Source organism: Candoia aspera, chromosome 2 (genome assembly GCF_035149785.1).
Source record: "Candoia aspera isolate rCanAsp1 chromosome 2, rCanAsp1.hap2, whole genome shotgun sequence".
Lineage (NCBI taxonomy): Eukaryota > Metazoa > Chordata > Lepidosauria > Squamata > Boidae > Candoia > Candoia aspera.
The window spans coordinates 174267721-174292822 of NC_086154.1; the positions used below are offsets into that span (position 1 = coordinate 174267721).

General features: G+C 40.7%; 2 protein-coding genes across 4 annotated transcripts in view; one reads left to right on the forward strand and one right to left on the reverse strand.

The window, feature by feature from the left end:
• The first annotated feature begins 116 nt into the window (after positions 1-116).
• LOC134491280 (protein NipSnap homolog 3A-like) lies at positions 117-8733 on the forward strand. The gene is made up of 6 exons (XM_063294917.1): positions 117-267; positions 3248-3452; positions 5326-5484; positions 5975-6124; positions 7512-7598; positions 7706-8733. The coding sequence occupies exons 1-6, from the start codon at positions 205-207 to the stop codon at positions 7780-7782; spliced, it is 741 nt and encodes a 246-aa protein (XP_063150987.1). The 5' UTR covers positions 117-204; the 3' UTR covers positions 7783-8733.
• A 2014-nt stretch (positions 8734-10747) lies between these two features.
• Positions 10748-25102, reverse strand: part of ABCA1 (ATP binding cassette subfamily A member 1) — a 106708-nt gene continuing 92353 nt past the window's right edge. For all 3 annotated transcript variants that reach the window (XM_063294919.1, XM_063294920.1, XM_063294921.1), the window contains 11 exons: positions 24713-24836; positions 23949-24078; positions 22298-22418; positions 21826-21888; positions 21120-21226; positions 20622-20763; positions 19526-19660; positions 18367-18470; positions 17117-17209; positions 13691-13934; positions 10748-13452 (listed from right to left, as the gene is read on the reverse strand). In XM_063294919.1, coding sequence (XP_063150989.1) covers positions 13312-13452; positions 13691-13934; positions 17117-17209; positions 18367-18470; positions 19526-19660; positions 20622-20763; positions 21120-21226; positions 21826-21888; positions 22298-22418; positions 23949-24078; positions 24713-24836 — 1404 coding nt within the window. In that variant the 3' untranslated portion in view covers positions 10748-13311. The remainder of the gene's footprint in view (positions 13453-13690; positions 13935-17116; positions 17210-18366; positions 18471-19525; positions 19661-20621; positions 20764-21119; positions 21227-21825; positions 21889-22297; positions 22419-23948; positions 24079-24712; positions 24837-25102) is intronic.

Here is a 25102-nt window from a genome sequence, read left to right on the forward strand (position 1 = left end):
GTCGGAAGGGGCACCGTGGCTTCCCTGCGCTTGGGGGTGAGGCGGCCACGAGGTTCGCGCCGGCCAATGTTTTGCCTTTGCGGAGCGGCGGCGGGCGGGCCAGGCCGCAGTAGGAAGTGCCGGTCACCGCCCTCGGCCGGGCTACGTGCCTCGGCTGTCGCTGTCGCAGCGCTGCCACCTTGCTGGCGCCCGGGCGATTAAACTATGCAGGCCCCTCGGGCTGTCCTCAGAGGAGTCGCGGCTGCGGCGCGAGCGGTCAGTGCCCAGGTAAAGGAGGCTGGCGCGCGGAAGAGGCAGGGGGGCTCGCCCTGCCGGTGAAGCAGGGGCAGCCAAGGAAGACGCTGGGGTGGAGGACGGAGGCAGAGGACTAGAGCCGTGCAGAACTAGTGGACAGGCAGACTTCCAGCAGGTGGTGCCGTCCCTGCCTGGGATGCTTAACATGGCGGCGGCTGTTCTTGTTGTTTCATCACTGCCACTCACTGAACTGTTGTCGACAGAGAAAAGGAGCGGTGAGGAGAAGGGAAAGAGCCCAGGAAGCTAGGAGGGAAGGGCCCGGTGGAAGGAATCTCTACTGTATTGGATTTCGGTGGACTTGATTCCCTAAGCAGATCTGAATTTGAGGTTGGGTTGGAAAAAGTCTTTGAAGCCTGGCAGAAAGCTGATCAAGTCTTCTCGGCCTTGACTTGCCTTTTCTAGTGTTTTGAACAAAGTGCTAGTAGTTAGGGAAGCAACACACCACTGCAGAAAGAGTCCCTTTCCACAAACTCTAAATGAGGAGCAAGAATTGCATCCCTCCTATTCTACTTTGTTGCCTCTCCACAGGTTGGACAGGCAACCTCTATTCTAGTGTTGTCCTTTTTTTTCTTCTTCTTTTCATTCTAAGCCATCATCTCCCACATACTCCAAAATACAGATTTGGACTGATGATTAGGAACCGCCCAGAGTCCCTCTTTTGGGGGAGATGGGTGGTGGCTAAATTTGAGTAATAAATAAATAAATAAACCACTTTTAAAGTGATGGGGCAGTCACTGCTGGCTGGGGAATTCTGGGAGTTGAAGTCCACACATCTTAAAATTTCCCAAAGTTGAGAAATGCTGGTCTAGAGTAGGCCAGATGCAGATGGGAAGACGGGAATCCTCTACCTGTGCAAGCCAGCTACACTTGCTAAATCCACTCTTCTATAAAACTATTAAAAATGGAGTGTTAATGTTCTTTAACATCTGCCCGCGTTGGTGTCCAAGGAATCCTTACTTGTAAAGTCAAGAATAGTATTATACACCAGGTGACATTCCTGTTGAAGAACCACTGTAGGGCTGATCTAGCTGTGAATAAATGCATGCAAACTCCCAAGGTGACTTTTTTTTTAATTTTTAAAAATAAAATACACCATAAGTATTTTTCCCCTCCTGTTTCTGCAGCTGTATTCTAGTATTTTATTTTGTTCCTCAGTGAACTCATGGATGTGTCATTAATTTCACAATAACGGCCATTTCATATCTTTATCTTCAAATAATCCTGTTAACATAACTAACAGAAAAGGCAAAGGTCATCCTGTAATTTCTGCAGGTATATATTTTTCTGCTCTGTAATCATTGTTATATCTCCCTGGCTTTCGTGAACTTGATTGGGGAAAAATAAAATATACGCATTGTTCTAAAACTCTTTTTTTTTTTTAAAGACTGAGGCATTTGGCTGGGTGAATTAAAAAACAGTTGTGTCAAGAAGTGCCACATTTGGTTTGCAAAGTGAAATGTTGAATATTACATTGTGGCTGTGATGAAACCATGGAAGGAATAATTCAGGACAGTTAAAAGCTTGTTCTAGTATGAGGGATACTCAATCTGGGCCGCAGAATCAAGATGACCACTAGATGGAAGCAAGAGACATATATAAATTTAACTCTTTTCTGCCATCTAGTGGTCATCTGAAATGTTGCAGTCCAGATTCAGTACCCCTCCTATTGCTCCTTTTGCTCTGAGCCTAGGGAAGGTTCTATGTCCCTCCTGTAATAGGTAGTGGCCAGAAGCTTTCAGGAGGGGAAAATACAGCAATAAAGGCAGTGCAAAAGAATGTGATTAAAATGTTTTCATTTCTTAGAGGGCACTGTTTACATACCTGAGATTCAAAAGCAATGCAGAGGTAGTGAATAATCTCACTCCCACTTTTGTATACATTTTGTTCTCTCTATCTTTAGTTGGCCAGTTGGTAGTGGTCAGTGCTTTCAATTGAGTGGTTGCTAGTGCAGTACTACCAGCTTGGACAGAGAAGACAGAAATGTTTAGAGAGTAAAGATGACCTTATTGCCTTGTACATTTTATTTAATTGCAAAATAAATCCAGTTTATCCACATCAGTGTGGTGGCCTCTCTTGTGTTTGTGTAGCACTGATACCTGAAAGATTAGGAGGGAACAAAGTGCAGTTCTAAAATTCCAAAGGAGGACTCCTATAGAACCATGGCTTGCTGAATTCATTGGCAGGGTTTGTACACTGTGCTAAGCCATGGTTACATGAAAGCTACAGTGGCTTTCTTCACCCATTGCAGTAACTCTAAATGGAGCATACTGCATTTTGGCTTAGTGCAGTGTTTGAATCCAGTGAGATGTATAAGACCAGAGTACAATTGTACAAAGGGTGAAGAACTTTAGCGTATTATAGAGGGATCAGAATCGAGGCTGACATTGGTAACAGGGAGTAAAATGTTCTAAGAACTTAATAATAAGAAACACCCTCGGACCATTTAATCCAGCAGTTCGTGTCACACAGTGGCCATTCAGATTCTCATAAGAATGTGTAGTAGCACAGGAACATTCTTCTACTGTCTCTTCCCAGCTGCTGCTACTTAAAGTATCCTGCTTATATTCAACACATAGCCATTAATATTACTGTCCACTGATGGTACTAAATCCTGTGAATATTAATTCCCTTTTAAACCATTCTAAACCAGTTGGTGACCATTGCCATATCTGATGACAATGACTTTCATAGTTTAACTAATTTTTTGTATAAAGAACTGAATGTGCCTTGAATATGGAATTCTGGCTACTATTGTTATCATAGTAATCTAGCTTTCCCCAGTCTGTTGCCTCAAGGTGTATTTAACTTCAGATTCTATAGCACCAGATTGTAGAAGACCGTGGTAGTCTTTCTCTTATTTTTCAAATGAACTTCACATTACACACGTTAAAAGAAAATGATATTGTGGGTTATTGGCATTCATTCATTTTTATTTATGTTTCTTTGTTTTCAGGCATCATCTTTTGCAACTGGGCCCCGACAAACGGATGGCACATTCTATGAGTTTCGTACCTACACAATTAAGCCAAACAAGATGAAAGATTTTCTGGAGCTGACCAGTAAAAACATTCACCTTCGCACAGTTCATTCCCAAATGGTTGGATACTGGACTCTAGAATTAGGGGGACTGAATAAAGTTTTCCATATTTGGAAATATGGTATGCATCGTTTTATATCATAGTACTTATTATGTAATGGATTAGATAAAAAGATTGTGGTTCTGGACTTCCCATTGGATGTGGGACATCTTCAGATTACTCAACTAGTTTGAAAAGATTCATTGCAGAAACTCCAGTGTAACCACCAGTGTAATTTAAATAAGAAACCTTGGTAACTGGTAAGAAACCAAATAGCAGCCCTCATGAGCCTAGATTTCACTTAACAACCACAAGTTCCTGACTGTTCAGTTCAGTCCAATAGAGGGCTGTTATTATTCACAATATAGTTGCCTTAAAGTTGACAAAATGCTCTTCTGTCAGAATGTGCATATAAACTTGGAATCAATATGGCTTCAAAACTATGGAGAATGCTATAAGGCTTGCTTGATTTTGTAAATAGCCTCCAAGTCCCCGTCTGCCCCCTCCTTGTTGGAACTTTTGTGTCCTCTGATTCTATGGACAGCACACACTGCTCTCCTGCAAACCAAATAGTAACAACTCCCAAACAAAGAACATGTCTCCTGTATTCTATTTTTACTCTAGGAAATGGTGTTGGTTGTGGTCTGATAAATAGAGTGAAAGATTATGCATTCATTAAGATAGTTAGTTAAACTGATTAACTAGGGGGTTAAATCTTGATTCAGAGTGAGGAACCTGGGAGATGCATTGAATTCTAAAGAGGGAAAATAATCCAGGTACTGAGATTAATGTCATGTTTTTGGCTGTTCCACCTCTGCAGAAAGCAGGATTCTTCCAGAGTTTCTTTAGCAAGATTTGTTGACATAGGCTGGGATAAGGTTACAGAGATTTCTGCAACTGGACTGAATTAAAGATATTTCCCAGGTCCTAAGGTGAAGACTTTCTCCATCTCTTATTCATGGTTCCTAGGTGAACTGGTGAGGGAGCAGTTCTCTTAAGTGATAATGGAGGAATATCCAACTGGTTAGAATGTGAATGGCTTCCTGGCTCTAAACATGCCATTAAAGTACCCTGCCTATAATACTCTACCAAACTTTAATTGGTTAGGAAAGTTGAGTGGGATCTTAAGACCTATATTAACTTCTCTCTTGTTCAGTTCTTAGTGTGCTTCTTTGTCTCAGCAGGTCACAGTTCCTGGCTAGCCTTGCCTGGGATCAGACGCTAAGCAAGGGTTATTCCTAATGGGAGACCACAGAGAATACCAGGGTGGTGGTAGCCGGAATGGGAAATTAAAAAACATGTGGAAGAAGCCAATGACCACAATTCTGGTTCTGCTGCCCAAAAAACCAGCAGGGGTGTTTATAGGAAGCTTGACTTAAAGGAGATGCATATTCTCAGTAGGTCTCCCAAGTATCAAATACCCCAGCATTTTAGTGGTCACGGTCAAACTGGTGAGATTGATTTAGAATATTTTTTCTTAGAATTCAATCAGAAGCACAAGAATCTGTCATGGGCATATTTTTTTTTCCTTTTTTGCATTTTTTTATTAGACATTAAGGAAGGTATATAAAGAACCACAAAAGAAAGGCAAGAAGAAGGGATAAAAAAGTAAAATACATATGACTAAACAAGGGATTTTAACATGTCATGAAAGTTATATGCTAAATAAAGTTAAAGCTATATCATTAGTTAGCTATAAATAACTGAATATAATATGTTGCTTTAGAAGGCTAAATATCAGGCTCTAAGCTAAGAATGAATATAAAAACCCAGTATAAATCTGTTATGAGAATATAAGAAATAATTATTTTAATACAATCTTAATACTAAAAAATGGCTGATTTTAGATGAACAAGAAGGAATGACTATGAAAGAGCTAGAGAAAAACCACAAATGACAAACCATATGGTTCAGTGTGGATGTCCAACCTTACTATATCTTTCCTTGTTCGTAGAGAGCTTTGCGCAGAGGACTGCTGTCCGCACAGCATTAACCAAAGATCCAGAATGGCAGGAAAAATACATCTCTCACATGCTGCCCTTGTTAGACAAGCAAGAGAATGAGATTACCTACCTGGTCCCCTGGAGTGAACTTGGCAGCTCTGAAAAAGATGGTACATTTTTACTTTGCTTTAGTAGTAATGCTGGCTGGGGAATTCTGGGAGTTGAAGTCCACACAGCTTAAAGTTGCTGAGGTTGAGAAACAGTACTTTAGAGTACACTCCAAAATTCTTTACAGTATATAAAGGTTCTCTGACAGGCATGCTAGAATTCCTAAATGGGCAGGTAGATCAGAGGTAAGTTTCTTGAGCTGGAAAGCTACCACATCAATTGAAAAATAACAATAGCGCTTAGATTTCCATGTATTTCTTCCGACAATATTATTTTTCATTTAATTATATCCAAAGTTTTCACAATTTTTCAATTGCCCAATTTTAGCAAGGCCTAGAAATTTTAAAAATGAAAACTTCAGATGCTCTCAGTACTGACTTCCATTCTTGTACAAAATCTGTACCCATTTCCAAAATATGCACATAATGTGCTGGGAGGACATTACAAGTTCTGAATCTGTTTCTTATGGTGTTTCTGCTCCCTGCCCCCCAGGAGTCTATGAGTTGGTTACCTTCCAGATGAAACCTGGTGGACCAGCAGTGTGGGGACAGTCCTTTAAAGCTGCAATTAAAGCCCACATAAACAGTGGATACACTAAGCTGATCGGTGTCTTCCATACTGAATATGGACTACTTAACCGAGGTATGATGGCTTATCAGATTTCAGTATAACCTTGGGCTATTACCTTTTACGTGAGGAGTAAGGAAACATAGCCTTCAATTCATGATAGCACATGGCTGATCTTGTCTGGGCTTGAAGCTGAGCAAGATCTGGCCATCTTCATACTAGGATGGGAGACTGCCAGGGAATCCCAGGGCTGTAGGCTAGCCTGGGAAATCGAAAAATACCCCCAAAGAAGGCATACTGTTGCCAAAAAAATCTGGATGGATGTGTTTACAAAGCTGCCTGGAATCAAGCTTGACTCAGAGGAAAGTTTACCTATAGGGGAATACACTATGAGTAGCCCTTACTTACCAACCACAATGGGACTGGCAACTCTATCACTAAGCGCCATGGTCGCTAAGCAAAAAATTGTGACTGCGCCAGACTTACCACATCTCTTCCGCTTCTGTCCTTAATTGAATAACCGTAGTCGTTAAGCAAGATATCACGTGACCAGACCATGACTTGAGATTTCACTTACGCGTTCTCCAGTAATTCTGCTTGTTGGAAGCTGGTTGTGAAGCTCGCAAATGGCGATCACATGACCGCAGGATGCTGCGAGGGCTGTAAATGTGAGGATTGGTTCAAAGCTGTTTTTTTTCCTTCAATCGTCATAACTTTGTACGGTTGCTAAATGAGGCATTTGGTAAGGAAGGACTACCTGTAACTGGATTCTTGCTGGCCATAGATCATATTTACTTCTAAATAATCAGAAGCACCCACCTGATTGGCATCTTCCATACAGAATATGAAATAGTTAACTGAGTTATGGTGCTTGTTAGATTGCAGTAGAAACACAGGCTAGTGTCTTTTACTCTTTTGTAGAAGAATAATCTGTTTATTTGCCTTTTAAAGGAAATTCTGTTTTATTCCATGCCCAGACCTTGAGCACTGAGTGGTAAAACTGTTAGGAATTAAAACAGAAGCTGCACTTTCCTTACTTGGCAAGAATAGGTTCTAATTTACTCTTTACCAATTCCATTGGTTCATCACCATAACTAATTTAAAATTAGTTATGGTGATGAACCAATTAAACATTAAAATTTAAACATTTGGTTACATTTAATAATTTAATCCATCCAATAATTTAATTATTGGGTAGATGAGAACTATAATAATTAATGGGATTGTATATACAAATATCTGATGCTTATAGAATGTGTGTTTGCCATGACTGTCAGTGGTGTTCCAATGATGTGTTGTGAAGTGAAAGGATTTCTTTTATATACAGTATAAATGAGTGGTATCCATAACAGAGGATAAGCATGGCTTTCCAAATGAAGATTATTCACCAAAACATGTTTCAATGAATGCATTACCTATTTAATTCATATTATTATTGAGTTGCCGTTTTCTGTCTTTGTAGTCCATGTGCTGTGGTGGAATGAGAGCCCAGATAGTCGGGCAGCTGGAAGACACTATGCCCATGAGGATCCTCGGGTAGTAGCAGCTGGTAAGTGAAAGATTTCTCTTCCCTCCCCTTTCCCCCATTCTGTCTTTGGAAAAAAAAGATCCAAATACCACTATTACCTTTTAATTGCCTGTGTAATTTACTTCTAGTTCGAGGAAGTGTTCAATTCCTGGAATCACAGCAGAACAGCCTCCTGCTTCCTACAACGTTCTCACCATTGAAATAGCTTTATATGGTTCTTAACAGGGACAAAAAATACTTTTCATTGCACTGTTAAGTGCATCTAAGTGTTTTAATAGTCCAGCCATATTTTCCCTGTTTATAAACTATGATACAAACCCTGTCTCATTTTCTGCTTGCAATCGTATACCTATTTCCCTTGCTGGAAATGGAAAGTTTAACCTCCCGTCCAGTGAAATGAAAATTCAAGGTTCACTAAATTATGTATGAAAACTAACTTCCATAAATTATTTGTATTAGGCTACCTCCTCGTATAATCTGTGAAAATAGCACCGTAAAAGATGAACATAGAGCCCAGAGGGATTTAAGAAAAGCATCATTTTTTGTTAATTTTTCTGAAGCACTGAACACATCATGAGTAAGGATCTTTTTTATATGGCCTTCAGTGTTCCAAAGCATTATTGTCAAGGTTTTTTTTAATGTATATTATAGCTTGTTCTAAACCAAAGTGCTGCATTACTCAGAGATAACATATTTTTCTACCATTCTATCATTGACTTCAGTGTGGAATTTTAACATTCTATTTGTCTGCTTGTCATTGTAGTAGAACTGGGCCAAAAAGCCTTTGCAGTGGAGCTTTAGTTGAATGAAAAGTGTTCAAGAAATCATGAACGTGACCTTTTTTTCATTTCTAAAAGTTGTTTGTATGTTATAAATAACATACGTGTCAGTTTCAGGTCCATACTGGCTTTCCTTTCCTTTTCAGTGCATGGAAAACTTCAAGTCAGTTTTTCCATGCAGACAGCTAGCTCTGGCACACTCAAATGCAGAAATGGAATAAACTGATTTATTCTGAGAGTCGCTCACAGCCCATGTCTTTTTTGCCTCATTACGTAGCATACACATTCTTAGGGTTTTTGGAACAGTGGTAAGAAATGCAGTTCCTGAAATGTAATTGGTGAAACTGAAACATTAAAAGGGCTTTTTGAAATACAAACATTTTGTGTTCCTATTTTAATAACAGCTGCTGCTTCAGGTTCTAGTCATGACACCCATATAAGAGCAATTATTTAAATATAGGCCTGGGTGGTTAACTTCTTTTAAGTTACTTGGGGGGAATCAAAGGTTTTTGAACTGGGAGTAGAATTTATTGCCTTCCAGCACAGCCCAGAGAACTAGTCTGGTATAGTGGTCAAGGTGCTGTGCTAGGAACAAGGAGATCCAGGTTCTAGTTTTCCCTTAGGCACAGGAACCAGCTCTTGGCTTTGGGCCGGTCACTCCCTCCCAGCCCAAATCGGGGACAGGCTTTGTGACAAGCCAGCTGATAAGCAAAACCCTTGTTGCATCATGCATTGATAGCTTTGCTGGGAGATCAAGTTGTGCACAGGGCAAAACAAGTAGATCCTGCATCCAAATGGGACAAACATGAAGAACAACCACTTTCCAGCACAGCACGTAGCATCCAGGACAGCTGTGAAAATCCATTTTACAACAGATAGATAGAAATCCACCCATTAGGGCTGTGCAAAGCATTTGAAAGAAGTGCTTTGCATAGCACTTTAGCACTAATGAAGGACCTCTTTTCAAAGCATTGAAGCAGCCAAGTTTTTTTGGAAGGCTTGCTTTGAAGAGTGTTCCTGGCTCTGGGTGTATATCTGCACAAAGCTACTTCACTTTGCTGGAATGTGTATTTTAACAGAAAAAATTCCCGCAGTAAATCAGGCCATCAGAGGGAAGATTTAATGCCCTATCGGGTTTCATGGTTTAGTGCATGCAGATATTTATTTTAGATATTAAAGGACTGAAACAAATTACCATATTTAAAAAGATAATGCTTCTTGAATCTTTCAAGCATTGGAATTGGAATTCATTACATAGTGCCTTCCTTTGCTATGACTATATAAGAGGAAGTCTATGGGTAGCAAAAGCAGGGCTTCCTGAAGTAAAAGGACAAGGGCAGTAGAGGATATATTCCAAGAACCTCAGATGGAGAACACCCAGACAGCTAGACACAAAGAAAATACTTGATGCTATTAAACAAGAAATTGTTTTGCCAAGGGAAAGTGGGGAGACATCAAAGAAGCAAGCCATGAATTTTATAAAAAATGTGGAAGGGAGGGAGGAGAAAGGCACCAGAGGCCAAATGAATGAATTATGGAATCTGGAATAATTTGCCATAATGACTACACAATCCCATGGAAGTTTTGGACTTTAGCAAAGAGATCAGAACCAGCTATCTGTGGCCAGGTGGCTTTGAAGTCACATTTCTGTGGTCTTCAGAACCTTCTTTGACCATGGCTGCTGAAGACTAATGGCATAGTTTCCCACAGTTTTGAGATGGAGCAACAGATGAAAAGTCTAATCTGTGCCCTAAAATAGACATACCATGACCAATATACATGGCCACTGAAAACTATGGGACCACAAGTCCCATGCAGCTCTCCACAACTAATTGAATGAGGACACATATATGATGTACCCTATCCCCATTTTGTGGCCGTTCGGGAAGCCATGTTATGTGTTGTCCACGTCCACTATAGAGAAATATATAGAAAGCCTATACATGTCTCTCTAAAATTGTGCTTGCTTCTGTTTGTGGCTAAAGGCATCAAACTTAATGGAATTTAATTCCAAATAAGTGAAAGATCCTAGCGAGGAGACAGGCAAAAACAAGTTTGTGCAATTAGTGATCTAACATGATTGTGTTGTTCTAATAATGCTGGTAATCTGAACCATATTCAGAAGATTATCATTTAGTATTATACAATATCTTGATAGGTTACTATGTAACTTGCTTCTTCAACAGTGTCTTTGTTCTTAAGCTGGAATTCAGTTAATCAGTGTAATTCATTTTTGGTTAAAACATGCATTGTGTGTTCTAATTCTGCAGTAGCCAGCTACAATAAGTCTACAATACTTCGTAAGTGAGAGGTAGAGAACCATACCATTTCCTACCCAATATGGAAATACTAGTTAACTCTTATATTAACATTACCCTTGTAAATACTTAATGATTTGTAGACCAGCAACACTTTTATTCTTTACTTGATACAAGGCAATTAAGAGATGCCTATTAATATTTCACAAACAGTTATTAGCAATACAAATATATATTTGTTTTTCCATGAAAATGTCCATTGAAAGATTTTTAACTTAAAAGATTCTTCTTGTGAATATGTGAAATTGCGCTATTATTTTGCAAAGTTTATAAGATACTCCAGTGCAAAAATAGATCCCATTACAGCCAGCATAAAGTGCTTGGAATGAAGGACCAACCATATTAGAAGGAGGGGGGGGTTGGAATAGAATTGGGAGAAAAAGCATAGTAATACAGGCTTACCATATGCATTACCGTCTGTAAGAAACATATTCATAGGAAACTGCCTTTACAGTATTAACAAACATTGCAGAAGGATACAGCAATTTCAACACATGTAGTAAATATTTTTAGTTCAGTTCCTTCACCAGTGGTTTTAAATCACACCAAAGATAGCAATGAGGATAATTCTGGCTAACCCATATCTGATACAAAGGAAAAGTTGTATACAGTGATTTACTAATATTTTATGTGGAACAAACCCAGCCTGGATCTCCATTCTTAGCAAGAAGCACTTCTAGAAACCATTATTTCTACTGAAACAGATAAGGCTTTAAATGCTACCCACTGAAAACAATGAGACGTACAATGCAATTATTTCTGTGTTGAAATCCCACCATGATCAGTAGACCAAACTGCAGGTAACCATGCACAGCATTTCAGCCTTACATTGCAAATTTACACAGCTGTCATTTAACTCTAAATGAATTATTTTGAATTACTTTTGTGTAGAGGGATTATACAGTTAACGCTTACCACTGTTTGAATTGGCTTAGTTAAATTTGCAAATGCATTTTAAAACTATACTAAAATAGAGCACTTATATTTGTAGAAAGGAGTAGCTGCTTGTTTTAATTTAAACTTAAGCAAAAAGCATTGGCTTTTGTATGAAATCAATTTTTAGTGCTCTCTGTATTAATAACCAACAATTGGTTATGTGGTTATTGGTTCTCCATGATGGAGAAACTAGATTGCAGGTCATTGAGAGTGGGGTGCAAAAAAAAAGTGTGCAGGATTCAGACTGATGTCCTGCTGACTTCAAAAGGACTTACTGCAACTAATCACTTCAGAATTTTACCTGACTTGGGGACATGCCTCTAATAGTAGTATACGCCAGCACTGGGGAACACAAGTGATGGTTTTTCTGTGCTAAAAGTTATCCAATATTACAAGATGATATTTGCAGCCATTTTGTTTCTCCTGTCAGCTAGCTTTTTATTTAAAGATACCATCTGGACTGACTGAAAAAAGCTTCCATATAATTTTCCAAATAAACAGTAAATGAAAAATGGGTCATTTTTTTAAAAAAACTTACGTATTAGTTGCCAGGGGCCATCATCCTCATATCCAACTTTTAACACCTTACTTGGAGTAGGAGATAAGCATATGTGCCACATAATAGCTGAAGAGTAAGAGAAATGAAAGGACTATGGAAACCCAGGACATTAGAAGACCCACAGCTGTTTTTCTGGGCGGCTTTCTCCAACTTCAGCTAGACCCTGAAACAGCATCTCTGCTATGCAAAGGAGGAGGTCACCATTGAATGATTTGACATATTGTATGAAAACAGGATAGTGGTGATGGTGAAACTGAAAACTTTCAACATTGATGGAAATGATGCTATGCGCATTTAGATAGTTTGTGTAAGGCAGGGGAACAGATACCCTAGTATAGGTGATAATAGAAGATGCAGAGCTCTTCAGAAATTGCTGAGTCTTTCCTACAGATAGTACTTTTGCAAAAAAAAAAAAAAAAAAAAGCTTTGATGGTTAACAATTAATTCTTCTACAAGCCACTAAAAAACATTGAATTCCAAGTATGCCTATTTTCAGGGTGTGCTTCATGGCCCACTGTTAAGACCCCCAGTGGTTGTTATACAAATCCCCTCCAACTTGTGTGGGTCAACCAGGCCAATAGCTAATATTTAAATAAGGCCACAATAACACATTGGGTGGTGACTGCTGGACACTGGTTCGGTTGATGCACTCATTGCCAGCAATGATGTAGTGCCCAAGCAGCTCCTTTCCCTGTGTGGAAGGGCTGTGCCTGCCTTAGCATGAATAAATAAATCACTGGCCACGAATCTTTGAACTGTTGTTATGTAATTCTTAACATAAAACATACTGAGTAGAAACAGGTGGGAGTATGGCAGAAGACGACATAGCAGCAAGTGGCACCATATTAGAGTTTCACAGAGTTATAATGTAAGAATAACTAAATTCAAGTCTTTCACTAGAGAACAGTACAACAAGGCAACATCTCCAAGAGGCACCGCCTCTGTAATGGAATATTGTTTCGTTTGCATTGAGTTGCATTGCATTGAATGATTACCAGTGGAACGTCCCGTTTATTATTTCCATCTCTACCTCCTCGGTCTCGGTCTGTTTCCATCTGGGAAGGTCCCATCCATAATGCAGAAAGGATGAATGTTTCCCGTCCTGCTCAGTGCGACCATTGCAGCCTTCTGAGAAAGGTTATTCATACACAGCTTTCCTTCACTTTCTCATCTTGCAAAAAGGAAGTCAAAACAGCAACATCTACCACAGTCTGGTTTTTGTGCAACGACAAGTCTTTTGTGTGGTCGTCATCACTTTGGTCCTTGGCGAAGTTTACAAATACCTGACAGAACAAAAGTGTGGGATCAGCAATGAGATCATCATTGGGAGATGCCTATTCCACTTTTTCTCCTATTGTGACTGAAGTGGGTATCCATCAACAGAGTAACAACCAGGGCAGTAATTGCAATATGAAAGTTAATAAACTACAGCTCAGGATGACAATCATTGAGAGAGAGCCTATTTTGAGGGGCCTTTTTTTTGTTTTTTTTGTTTTGCCAAATCTCATGCTATCAACTTACTTGGTCAAGTGTGGTCTGGGAAACGGAGTAGTCTTCGATGTGGAGTCTCTTTTTGTTCTGGGAGAGGATGCTAAATATCCTAGCCAGAGAAGATTGAGAGGACGGGAGCTGGTACTGCAGCATGTTGCGATGCTTCTCCTTCAGCACGCTGCCTGGAAAAGCGAGCTTGAAGAAGTCTTGAACAGGGGTCAGGTCAGGGCTCCCCCCTGCTATTCGTACAACTATTGTGTAGCCATCTCCAAACCTGAAACAAGGAAAGCAGGGACACTCGGCATGCTTATCCTAAGCTTAAAAAGGGTACTAGAGCTGTAACCTGTTCTGGCTTTGTCACAGGTCATTTGGTGTGGAACAATGCATGTGTGATCCTGGAAAACCACATCTCTGATTTCAAAAGGAGCCGCACTTATAGTCCTTGTGGTTAATGAGAAAAGCCTAAAAATGGTCATTGACGAGTGATAGATCAAATTAGGATGACCGCTTTTCTTTGATGAGGGTCTACTCAATGTTTAGAACTTCATCCTACTTCCAAGTATTAATTAATTAAGTAATTATTTTGGCATGAATGCTAAAGAGTCTGAGCAGCTTACAACTAAACATAAAAGTTTAGTTTTATGAATTAAAAGTTTTTCATTCTGATTTTATTGTAAACCGCCCAGAGTCCCCTTTTTGAGAGACATGATAGAAATTTAATAAATAAATAAATAAATAAAAAGAATAAGTTAACATAACAAGGCCCTGATGTATCTCCGTTCAGACAGCATGGGAAGACGATATATCTGTGATTTCCAAATAACTTCACTTTTCAGGACAAGTTATTTCATTTTCATGGATTTATGAATGATTTAGAAAACATTAAGCTTACAGGTCTTTATATCCTAAGTGTTTTACAGGAAATTCTGTGCCAGGAATGAGTCATTATTTCTTTTATAGTCATCACATTAATAAACAAAAATGGACAGCAATGCAAGTATCTGTATATCTCATCAGCTAATATCTGATTAGATTTACTAGGCATGTGCTGAAGTAATGTAATCTCAGATGTTCTTGTTCAGTGAGGGTTAAATGATGGGATAGTTATCCTGCCTAACTTTTTGAGATTCTTTCAATTCTGTTATAGTGTTACCACTAGGAGGATAGGAAAAAATAAAATATTAAACTTGTTCTTTTTTCTCATTAGATTCCTTAAGTGATACAGGTAATCCTCGATTTACAACCACAATTGGGACTGGAATTTCCATCACTAAGTGATGCGGCCATAAAGCATGATGTCATATGACCACATTGCTTAGCAACGGCAATCCCGGCACTCCCCATTGCCCTTGTTAACCGAATTCCACCGGTTGTTAGCTGAGCACCCACCCCAATCCAAGCCATTCTGGGCTTGGTCCCTCCCAGGCCCGACCCTCAGTAAGGTAAGGAACTGCTTCCTCTTCAACTGCCCCCACCCGCCTATCTCCCCCCATCTCTGCCCTTTTGGCCAACCTGCACCCTGCCTTGTGGGGCGGGAAGCAGCCCCAAAACTGCACGGCTCTGGGGCTGCTTGCCACACTCCGGCTCAGGAGCTTCTTGGCGTGCTGTGGCTCTGAGGCTGCAAAAAGCCCTTGAGCTGCAGTGCAGTGCAGCGCGAAGCCCAGTCCCAGCCCAGCCCAGCCCAGCAGCTCAATGCAAAGGGGCTTCCTGGCACACTGCGACTTTGGGGCTGCAAGAAGCCCCTGGGCTGCAGTGCAAAGCCGCAGGTGTCCCTGGAAGCCTCAGCCACCCCAGCAGCACAAAGCAAAGCCACCGCACGCCAGGAAGCTCTAGCAGTGTAGTACAAAGCCACTGCATCCTGGGAAGCCACAGCTAAGTCCCAGCTGCAGTCACCCTTGGCACTCTGCACTCCAAGACCCCTGCCGCCCTGCACTCTGCTGCCCCAGCTGACCTTCGCCACCTTCTTGCTCCTGCTGCTGATGAGGCATGCCTGGCCTGGCCCTTTGCAAGTCAGCTGCTGGCCCCATGAGGCCATCTTCCCCCCGAAGAAACCACCATGTGTGGCTTTGGAAAGAAAACCTCTTGCGGCCAGCAGCTGCCTTGCAAAGGGCCAGGCCGGGCATGCTTGGTCTGCAGAGGGAGCAAGAAGATGGCAAATGCCAGCTAGGTCAGCAGGGGCCGTGGAGTGCAGGGGGCCAAAAGGGCATAGATGGGGGGAGATAGGTGGGGGGCGGAGTTGAAGCACCCTTGCGGTTGTAAGTACGAGTGGGTTGCCAAGCGCCTGAATTTTGATCACATGACCATGGGGGCACTGCAACAGCCATAACTTTGGGGACTTGTCGTAAATCCCTTTGTTCAGTGCCATCGTAACTTCGAACGGTTGCTGAACAAACGGTCATAAGTTGAGGACTACCTGTAAGGTATTTAACATGTCAATATCTAAATCATTACTAATTTGTAGAAATGCTTTGAAAGAATTAGTTCACAGCTAGGATAAAAGCAAAGTGAAATGCACGGGTGGTATATAGCTAGAAGGGATAACTGGGAGTTTATGAAGCAGCTGCATGCACCTGGAAAACGAAGAAGCTGTTTTAATTATCTGGAAAGAGGAGAAGCACCTCTCGCAAAGAATTTCCAGCCTTCGAGGCTTTTGTATTATGCAAATGTAAGTAAATTTAACCAATAAATTAGTGAATTGGAAAAACAGGCAGTTGCCTAAAAAGAACTATTTTCTGTGACTACAGGAACTATGACCAGAAATAATGTGTGTAAGTTGCAACTGCCTAGATTTTGTTTAAATATAAGGAAAACTTTCTGATGGTAAGATCTGTATGTACAACAGTAGAACAGTCTATTTACGGAGGGTGTGAGTTCTCCATATCTGAAGGCTTTTAAGAAGAGTCTGGACAGCCCCACTCATGAATGCTTTAACTGGTTTTTCTGCACATTGCAGAGGTCTATATAATCCTTGAGGTCCTTCTGACTCTATAATCTTATGAAATAAATCGATCACTGACTCCGTGCAATTTTTTTTGAAGTCATTTATAAAGACATTACCTTGAGCTACCCAGATTTCAAAACAGAAATGCATGTGGGTTTTTTTTTAGATTTTTTATCCCACCTTTATTATTTTTATAAATAACTCAAGGTGGGGAACATACTGAATACTCCGTCCTCCTCCTCTTTTCCCCACAGCAACAACCCTGTGAGGTGAGTTGGGCAGAGAGCGCGCGACTGGCCCAAGGTCGCCCAGTCGGTTTTCAGGCCTAAGGCGGGACTAGAACTCTCCTACTATGCCTGATTGGCTCTTGGGCTGAGAGAGCGCGACTGGTCCAAGGTCGCCCAGCCGGCTTTCATGCCTCAGGTGGGACTAGAACTCAGAGTCTCCTGGTTTCTAGCCCATTGCCTCAGCCACTAGACCAACTGTATTTGACAGGAAGGACAAAGCAGTTTTACCTGTTCTTCAAGTGCTGGACGCTGCCAAGGCACCTGAACCGCCCATTCACCATGATAGCCATTCGAGTGCAGAGGGCCTCACATTCTTCCATGCTATTTGGGCAACAAAAACCAGATTCATTATTCATACGAAATATTGAGAGTTTTTTAAAGAATGTAGTTATTAAACCATTTAAAGGAAAAGAATAATTACATAAACGGAAAAAAGAAGATATAAAGAGACATAGTGGATAATGAATAAAGTATCAGTAAATAGTTTACAATTACAAAATTTAAAATTCATTATTTCATTCATTCATTAAATTTATAGAACTAAGTTCATTATGTCATCTTAAGAAATAACTAGAAATCTCTAAATGTAATATTGCCATTGTTTGTCATTGTTCCAAACAGATGTTGTAATCAATGAAAGTGAAAGAAAAGGGAGAAAAAAAGAGGAAAAAGGAAAAACATTGAAAGAAAAAAATAACAATTTAAAAAGAGAAAAATCAGCAAAAACAATATTGTTAAACAGCACAGTTTAAAATTCCCTCCCATTGTATCCAACTGATGATTGCATCAACCTATTTATAAACATTGGAATTACTTCTAATTACTGTCTTTATGTCAATTATTTCCCCTTTCAAAACCATACATATTCAGTGGTTTTCGGAAATCACATCTGTTTTACTTCCTCAAGCAACTGGAAGATCTGGATATGCAGGTGTTGGAATCTTTAAGGTATAAAATGTCTTGCTCAAAGTGAGAGAACCAGCCCTTTCCCATAGTTAGCCATCCTAGCAGGCACCTGTTTCCTATGGATCTAAGGGTTTTTGTGGCTAAGAACCTTTTGCTTTTTTTCCAAGTGGTGCCATTGGCCACAGAAAGGCTTAGATCCATAGGAAGCATACTGCATATGTGTAACAAGGGCCGTAAGAAAGAGATGGGGGTGGGGGTGGATATGCCGCCGCCTGCTGGTCTAAGCAAGCCTTGCTACCAAAGATAAAAATATTTCAGAAAATGCATCTTCTGCTTTAGTACTAAGTGATCATACATAAAAAAGACAAGATTGTTAGCATATTCTCCTGCGCTTTGTTTTATCCTTCCTTGGGTAGATGCTATGCCCATGTGCCACTAAACTTTTGTATATTTTCCTCCTGGTGAAATTCACATCAAGGGAATTCTGTTACACTGCTGTCATATGTAGCCATTAAAGGAGGAGAAAAAAGTGGAAAATTGTGCAAAACAGTTTTATGTGCTGTACCACATACCTGTGAGATGTAAGGACCACAGACCTTCCCTCTTTGATGATGCTCAAGGCACAGTTCCAAAGGAAGCGGCGGGCCTTGGGATCCATTCCTGTAGTTGGTTCATCCTTCAATTTACACAGAGTAAATGCATTGGTTTCACCATTACGGCCACAGTAGAATGCCTCTTGCCATCACAGGATTAACCACAGATGACAAGGGCTTAATATTGAATCATACTGTACATTTCTCAGAGTAAAGTACTAAATGGAATTAGTGGAAATCTGGACTTTTACTAAATCTGAGTGCAACTGGCACTTAGGAATTTTTCCCATTTAAAAAAAATTACTCTCTGCAAATAGTGTGGTAGGGAGAAAGGTTTATAGAAGCTGACTCCTTCATCTGTCTACCTGTAGAAGGAGATCTTGCAGTCCCTAAAGCATTGCTAAATGACAACTGCCAATAGTAACAGCCCACAGGACCCACAGTGAGGGAAAATCATTCAGCAACATCTGGAGGGGCACTGGTTCTAGAAATAGAATCTTGAAAAATGCAACTTTTTAATCTACCATCTCAACATAGATTATGAGATATCGTACCAACCTTAAGCAACTGATTTGGGATGTTCCACTAAATTGTTGTGAAGTGAAAGGTGAAAGGTCCCTGTGCAAGCACCGAGTCATGTCTGACCTTTTGGAGGGATGCCACTTTCATGACATTTTCTTGGCAGACTATAAAGCAGGGTGGTTTGCCATTGCCTTCCCCAGGCGTCACCTTCCCCAGCAAGCTGGGTGTCCATTTTACTGACCTCGGAAGGATGGAAGGCTGAGTTGACCTGAGCCGGCTACCCAAGAATCCAGCTTCCGCTGGGATCGAACTCGGGTCGTGGGGAGAGTTTCAGTTGCGATACTGCCGCCTACCACTCTGCACCATAAATTAAATTCACTAAATTGTTAGTGAATTGAATTTATTTTTACTGCATGTTTATTTTTAAGATGTAGGAGAGGATTTTTTTTAAGATCAAAGGCCAAGATAATTCCCTGATTTGATTCCTATGTAAGAGGCTGGGGGTGCCATTCATGCTCTCCTTCTGATAGCAAAGTAGTTTTGGTTGACACTCTTCAAGCTGTCATCCTATTTTTAATGAGTTATGTGTTGCTATTGTGATCGTGCCAATACTTACCAGGAAGACCACAGGAGGTCCCCCAATTAGGGCCATTGCAGTAGACAGCTTGCGCTTGTTCCCACCACTGTAGGTGCCAGCATATTTTTCAGCATATTTTACAAGGCCTAGTTTATGGACAGCCCATTCACCAACCTGCCAGATGGGAAAGCAACATGAAGACTGAAATATAATCTCCGTAAAGTAACATATTTAGGACTATGGATACTTCAACTCTTGTTCATTTTATTAATCTGCTATCTGTTAAGGCTGTGCAGTAAGCAAAAATGTTGTTTTGAACATGTGAGGTTGCTCACATAGCATCTGCCTGCAACTCCTTAAAGCAGCTGCATCTTTCCCACAGTCCTATGGCTGCTCTCTCTAGCTGCTCTGTGATCCTGGGAAAAGAAGCATCTGGTTGAAGAGGTTGTAGACAATGTAATGTGCATATCCCCAGGTACTTCAAAGCACCTTTCTGCCTTTGAATCTGGATAGGCCTGTTAAACATCCCAAGGCATCTTAGTATAGCCCACAAATAGGCAATATTGAAGAACCTTTGGACTTTCTGAGGATTGATGGCGGTTTGCGGATGCATTTAAGAAAGTTAAAAATGGTTCCAGCCAGTTAGATTAAATTTCCCTTTCTTGAGAATGGAAGATGCAAGAAGCAATCTAAAACGGATCACTTATCTTTATATAAAATAATGTGAGAACTAAAAAACAATCAGAGAAGTTCCTCGCAGAGGTGTGCTTGTATACTTAACTTTTGGCCCATAGAACAGATTGTAAAACACCCCACATTTAGGAAGGAATTTAGCTTACATAGGCTTGGATATAATGTGGTCTAGGGGGTTGGGTAGAGATGAATTTGATGTAGCCAGGTCTTTTTAAAAGTCTTATCTTTTTTGCTTTATTTGTTTCTGCTTATAATTTTGTATTATTTTTCTAAGCCACCTCAAGCACATATGGTGAAACAAGATAAAAACATGTATGTGATGCCTCTTTTAGGAGACAGGAAGTATATGCTGCATTCTGTCCACTCCATTTAATTACCAGCCATGGAGAATTTGTGGTTGTAATTAAGTTAGGCTGTTCTTCTCCTGCCTGTTTCATTTTACCTTGCAGACTTCTTTCTCAGGAACTCCCCTTAAGAGTGCAAAGAATTCCAGGTGCTCTCTCCCGGTCAGCAGCTCCTGAATAGCATCAAACTGAGGGCAGTAGCCCATGTTCTGATGGACTTCTTGGATGTTAGACAAAATACTGTGAAGAGATGAGACAGTTTCTTAAAGACTTGCCAGTCTAGCTCAGGCTGGCTGACAGAATTCTCAGACATGAATATCTAAGGCAGAAGCAGAGCTATGTGCAATCCTAGGTTATAATTGTGAATGGGTGAATTGATAAAGCCACAGGTAGTCCTCATTTAGCGAACATTTGCAGTGACAGCGGTGATGAAAAAGTAATTTTGTGACCAATCCTTGCATTTACGACCTTCACAGGCTTGTAAAGCAAAGGAAAGCTGAAGTAAGATTGTAAGCACAGTCACTAACTTAACAACCAAGTTGCCAGTCCCAATTGTGGTTGCTAAACAAGGACTACCTGTTCAGTTTTTTTCATACCTGTTTCCCTTCAGAAAAGCATCTCCTCCTGTAACATCAGTGTCTCCAGTCAACATCTTGAAAGTGGAGGATTTACCTGCGCCATTCACACCCAGGAGACCAAAGCACTGTAACCATTAAGAGTTACAACATCAGCACAACATGTCCATCTTTCCCTACAGATCTCTTACATAGTTCCTTACTGTGTAATGGTAATGCCAGGATCTGGGAGCCATTCAATTTGTTCTGAAGTTCAAAAAGAATCCAGACATTGCGAGTGTCCCTCCATAGTGTAGTAGCCAAGAGACTGGGTTTTACATCTAAATTTCTCAGATAAAATCCCTGAACTCCTGAGGGGCCCTTAGGCCAGTAGTCCCTAATATATAAAACATGGGGATGATTTTAAATGTTCTTGCACAGTTCTTACGAGGATTACAAGAAACTGTGTACAGAATGCCTTGAAAAATATAAAAAATACAGCTTTAAGCATTAGAGAATGCCTGCACCAATTTATGTGTAGGAAATCAAAGCAAAAAATAGTGTTGGAACGTACACCATTCCAACAGGGAGTCATTCTACATCACTAGCATGAGGTAGCCAAGTACTTAAGCCTTTCCATTACTACAGGGTTGTATGTGAATTTTTCAGCAATTATGTTATTCTTTACCATTCAATTCTTGAGTAATATTACATCAAATTTACAAGCAGAAAGACTTGAAAGCTTTACCTCTCCAGGGGGAATTCCAACACAGATCCTATCCACAGCAGGTTTCTGTTTCATTCTGTATATCTGGAAACAGTAACAGAAATTGGGCAGTAGATGACAGTAACTCAGCTTTACAAATTGTACCCATTTGCCTCAAGGCTTTCCAGATTTTCATCCTCCTTTTTATTAGTTATCTCCATTTATATCAGCTACAAGCCTCTTCAGGGAAACCACTCACAAGTCAATATATGAGCAGCTCTGTTCTGCCTTTTTATATCTGGTGAAACCCTGAAAGGGTAGCATCAATTTGCATAATTAATGACTACAGTTACTCCCTCATTGGAGAAATTTTGTTTGGTAGCAAGATTAGGTGACAACCATAAGTGAGGGCCAGTTTCAGAATCAAGTCCTTGATAAGATGTATGATTGTGCAAAGAGAAATGTCATTTTCTCACATACACAACTTAGCTTAAGAATTTGTTGCTTTTCTCACCTTGGTTAATTCTTTGATTTCTAAGATGTCACTCTGCCCACCACCACCAATGATCCTCTGCCTTTCTCTAATCACATCCTCATCCTCTTCATTCACAGGTGGAAGCTTTGCATAGATAGGCCTTTGGAAAACAGGGTGAAAAAAGGAACATATTACATTAAAACTGAGTTCAGCACTGAAACTTCAATTTGTGCCAAATAACAGATACTGTATGCTACTGGACCCCATATCATATGTAGAGCATTTAGTTGATCCTCCTCCCCAATTTACAAAGGTTAAAGGCAAGCCCAAGGCACATCCTGGACATTAACAGCCCACCTTGTATTTCAGAGTGAACTCCCAAGTTGCTTTAATCATTTATCTATAAATCTAAATGTCAGTACCACAGAAAAAACCACAGTATGACAGATACTGAAATAGCAGAATGCTTCCCAATTAAATCAGGCTTGTTGGCAAATCTAGGTTTGCTTCCCTGAAGTATATGAAATAGCTGGCTGATCAGGGGTGCCAAAGATTGCATTGGCTAACTGAGATATTTGAAATTGAAAAGCTGGTTTTGGTATGTAAACAAAGGCAAAGGAAGAGTAGAATGAACAGAAAATATGGACAAAGTGGATGGGGCAGGGGGGAGGCAAAAAAAAATAAGGAAGTAATAGGAGTATTACTGAGACCAGATCTACAGTAAATTCTAAAATAAACTTGAGTTATTAGGCAGTATAAAAAATGAAGGTTACGTTTTTGATCTTAACACTGATCCCCCATTTCTCCTCTTCTGACACTTTTAGAGGGGACATTCATTTTGTTGCTCTTCTGTAAAGTAGAACAGGCATTACAGGTAGTCCTCAGGTTACAGTGGCAATTGGGACCAAAATTTCCATTGCTAAGCAACACGGTTGCAAAGCACGATGTCACGTGACCGCTCACTTAGCAACAACAATCCCAGGAGTCCCAGTTGCCATCATAATCCCAGGATTGTGTGGGTCATTAAGCGAGGACCTCATGTGACTGTGACATAGGAAGAGGCAGAAGTCCCATGCAAGCAGGCCAGTGGGCAAGAGCTGCAGGTGGGCAGGCACTATGGAGCACGGGAGGGGGGGGGCAGGCAAGTGCTATGGGGGGGGGGCGCTGCGGAGCATGGGCAAGCAAAAAAGGGATGGGATTGACTTGTGATCTCCTGCCGGCTTCCCCATTGACTTTGCTTGTGGGAAGCCAGCAGGGAAGGTTGCAAATGGTGATCGCATGACCACGGGATGCTGCAACCATCATAAGTGCGAGCTGGTTGCCAAGCGCCTGAATTGCAATCACATGATCATGGGGAGGCTGCTGCAGCTGCAACTTCAAGGACCGGTCGTAAGTCCCCCTTGTTCAGTGCTGTCATAACTTTGAATGGCTGCTGAACTAGTGGTTGTAACCCAAGGACTACTTGTAATAAGATGCTCTCCTCTTTAGGTTTGGGACTACAACTTTTTAGAATTCCTTACCTTTGGCTCTGTGGGCTAGAAATGAACAGGGAGTTGAACACACACATCCAAATACCTGGAAGGCACTAGATTGTCCATTCCTGATTTAGGAACTCATGCCTCAGCCTAGCCTCAAAGTATCCAAGCACCCTTCCCATGCAAGGGACTGATTGCCACAGAAGATTTCTTACCTAGACTTGATAAAGAACCTGTACTGGATCAGCACCGTAATGAGAAAGAACACAGCCCCTTCTACAGCCATGGCAAAAAGGTTCCGCCCAACTAGGTTCCAGGAGAGAGGGGAGATAAAGCGGTTCTCGCCTGATCAAACAGAGCAGATAAATTTGTTCAGCCTCCAGAAGGTCCTCAAGAAGCTACTGCTGTATATTTCCACCATTATATGGATGTTTTATATACACCAAATGATGTGATAAACTAGTATTGGTGGGGATGGAGAATGCCTAATTCCATTCCCCTTCTCATGGCTAGCAAAACTAAGATACACCTTACAAAAGAGACATTGCAGGAGAAGTGTGTTAGCCTATGGTAGCCAAAAATCAGAGAGCTTAGTAGCATCTTTTCACACTAACAAAAGATTTCAGGCCATCTCAGAAGGTCTCAACAAACGCCACAGCTTTTTAACACATTAAAATGGTTAATTGATGAAGTAGTTCTCTGTCTCACATGTAACTTACATCTACATAACCACCCTGTCTTCTTTTCCCCTTTGTCCCCCTACCCAAGAACCTCATCAGTTTAGCCACCCCATGCATCTAATGAAATGAGCTGTAGTTCACGAAAACCTCTGATTTTTTATACAGTAAGATGTGTTGGCCTAAAAGGATGCTACCAGATACCTTCTGTTTTTGGGCTTACAAAATAGGAAGAGTAGCAGAATGTATATACTCCTGGTCCAGGTGGTGAAATCCTAAACTGTGAGCAACATCCCACTTACCAAACCTTTCGAGGGCATCTGCCATTGCTTGGTTTTTCACCATGTCAATCAGGCCACGCCCCAAACAGAAGTGCGGAAAGATGAGGAATACTGACTTCAGGATGTCATTGATGTTGTTCAATTTCTAAAAAAACACAGCCAAGAGGATCAGCAGCTTGGACATTTACAAAGAGGAAAGATGTCAAGGGCAGCGGATCTACAACTCAGCAAGCATCCAGAAAGAACTAAACACACAATCATTGCTTTGAATAAGACTTAAATGATTTAAATCATGTCCCTTTGACTGGTTTAAAATGTAAAAGGTTTAGGGCAAAAGGATGAATCTGCACCTTCCTCTGTGGGTGCCATCCAATTGTATCTCTGTGTTGTAAGATTAAGCTTTGGATTATT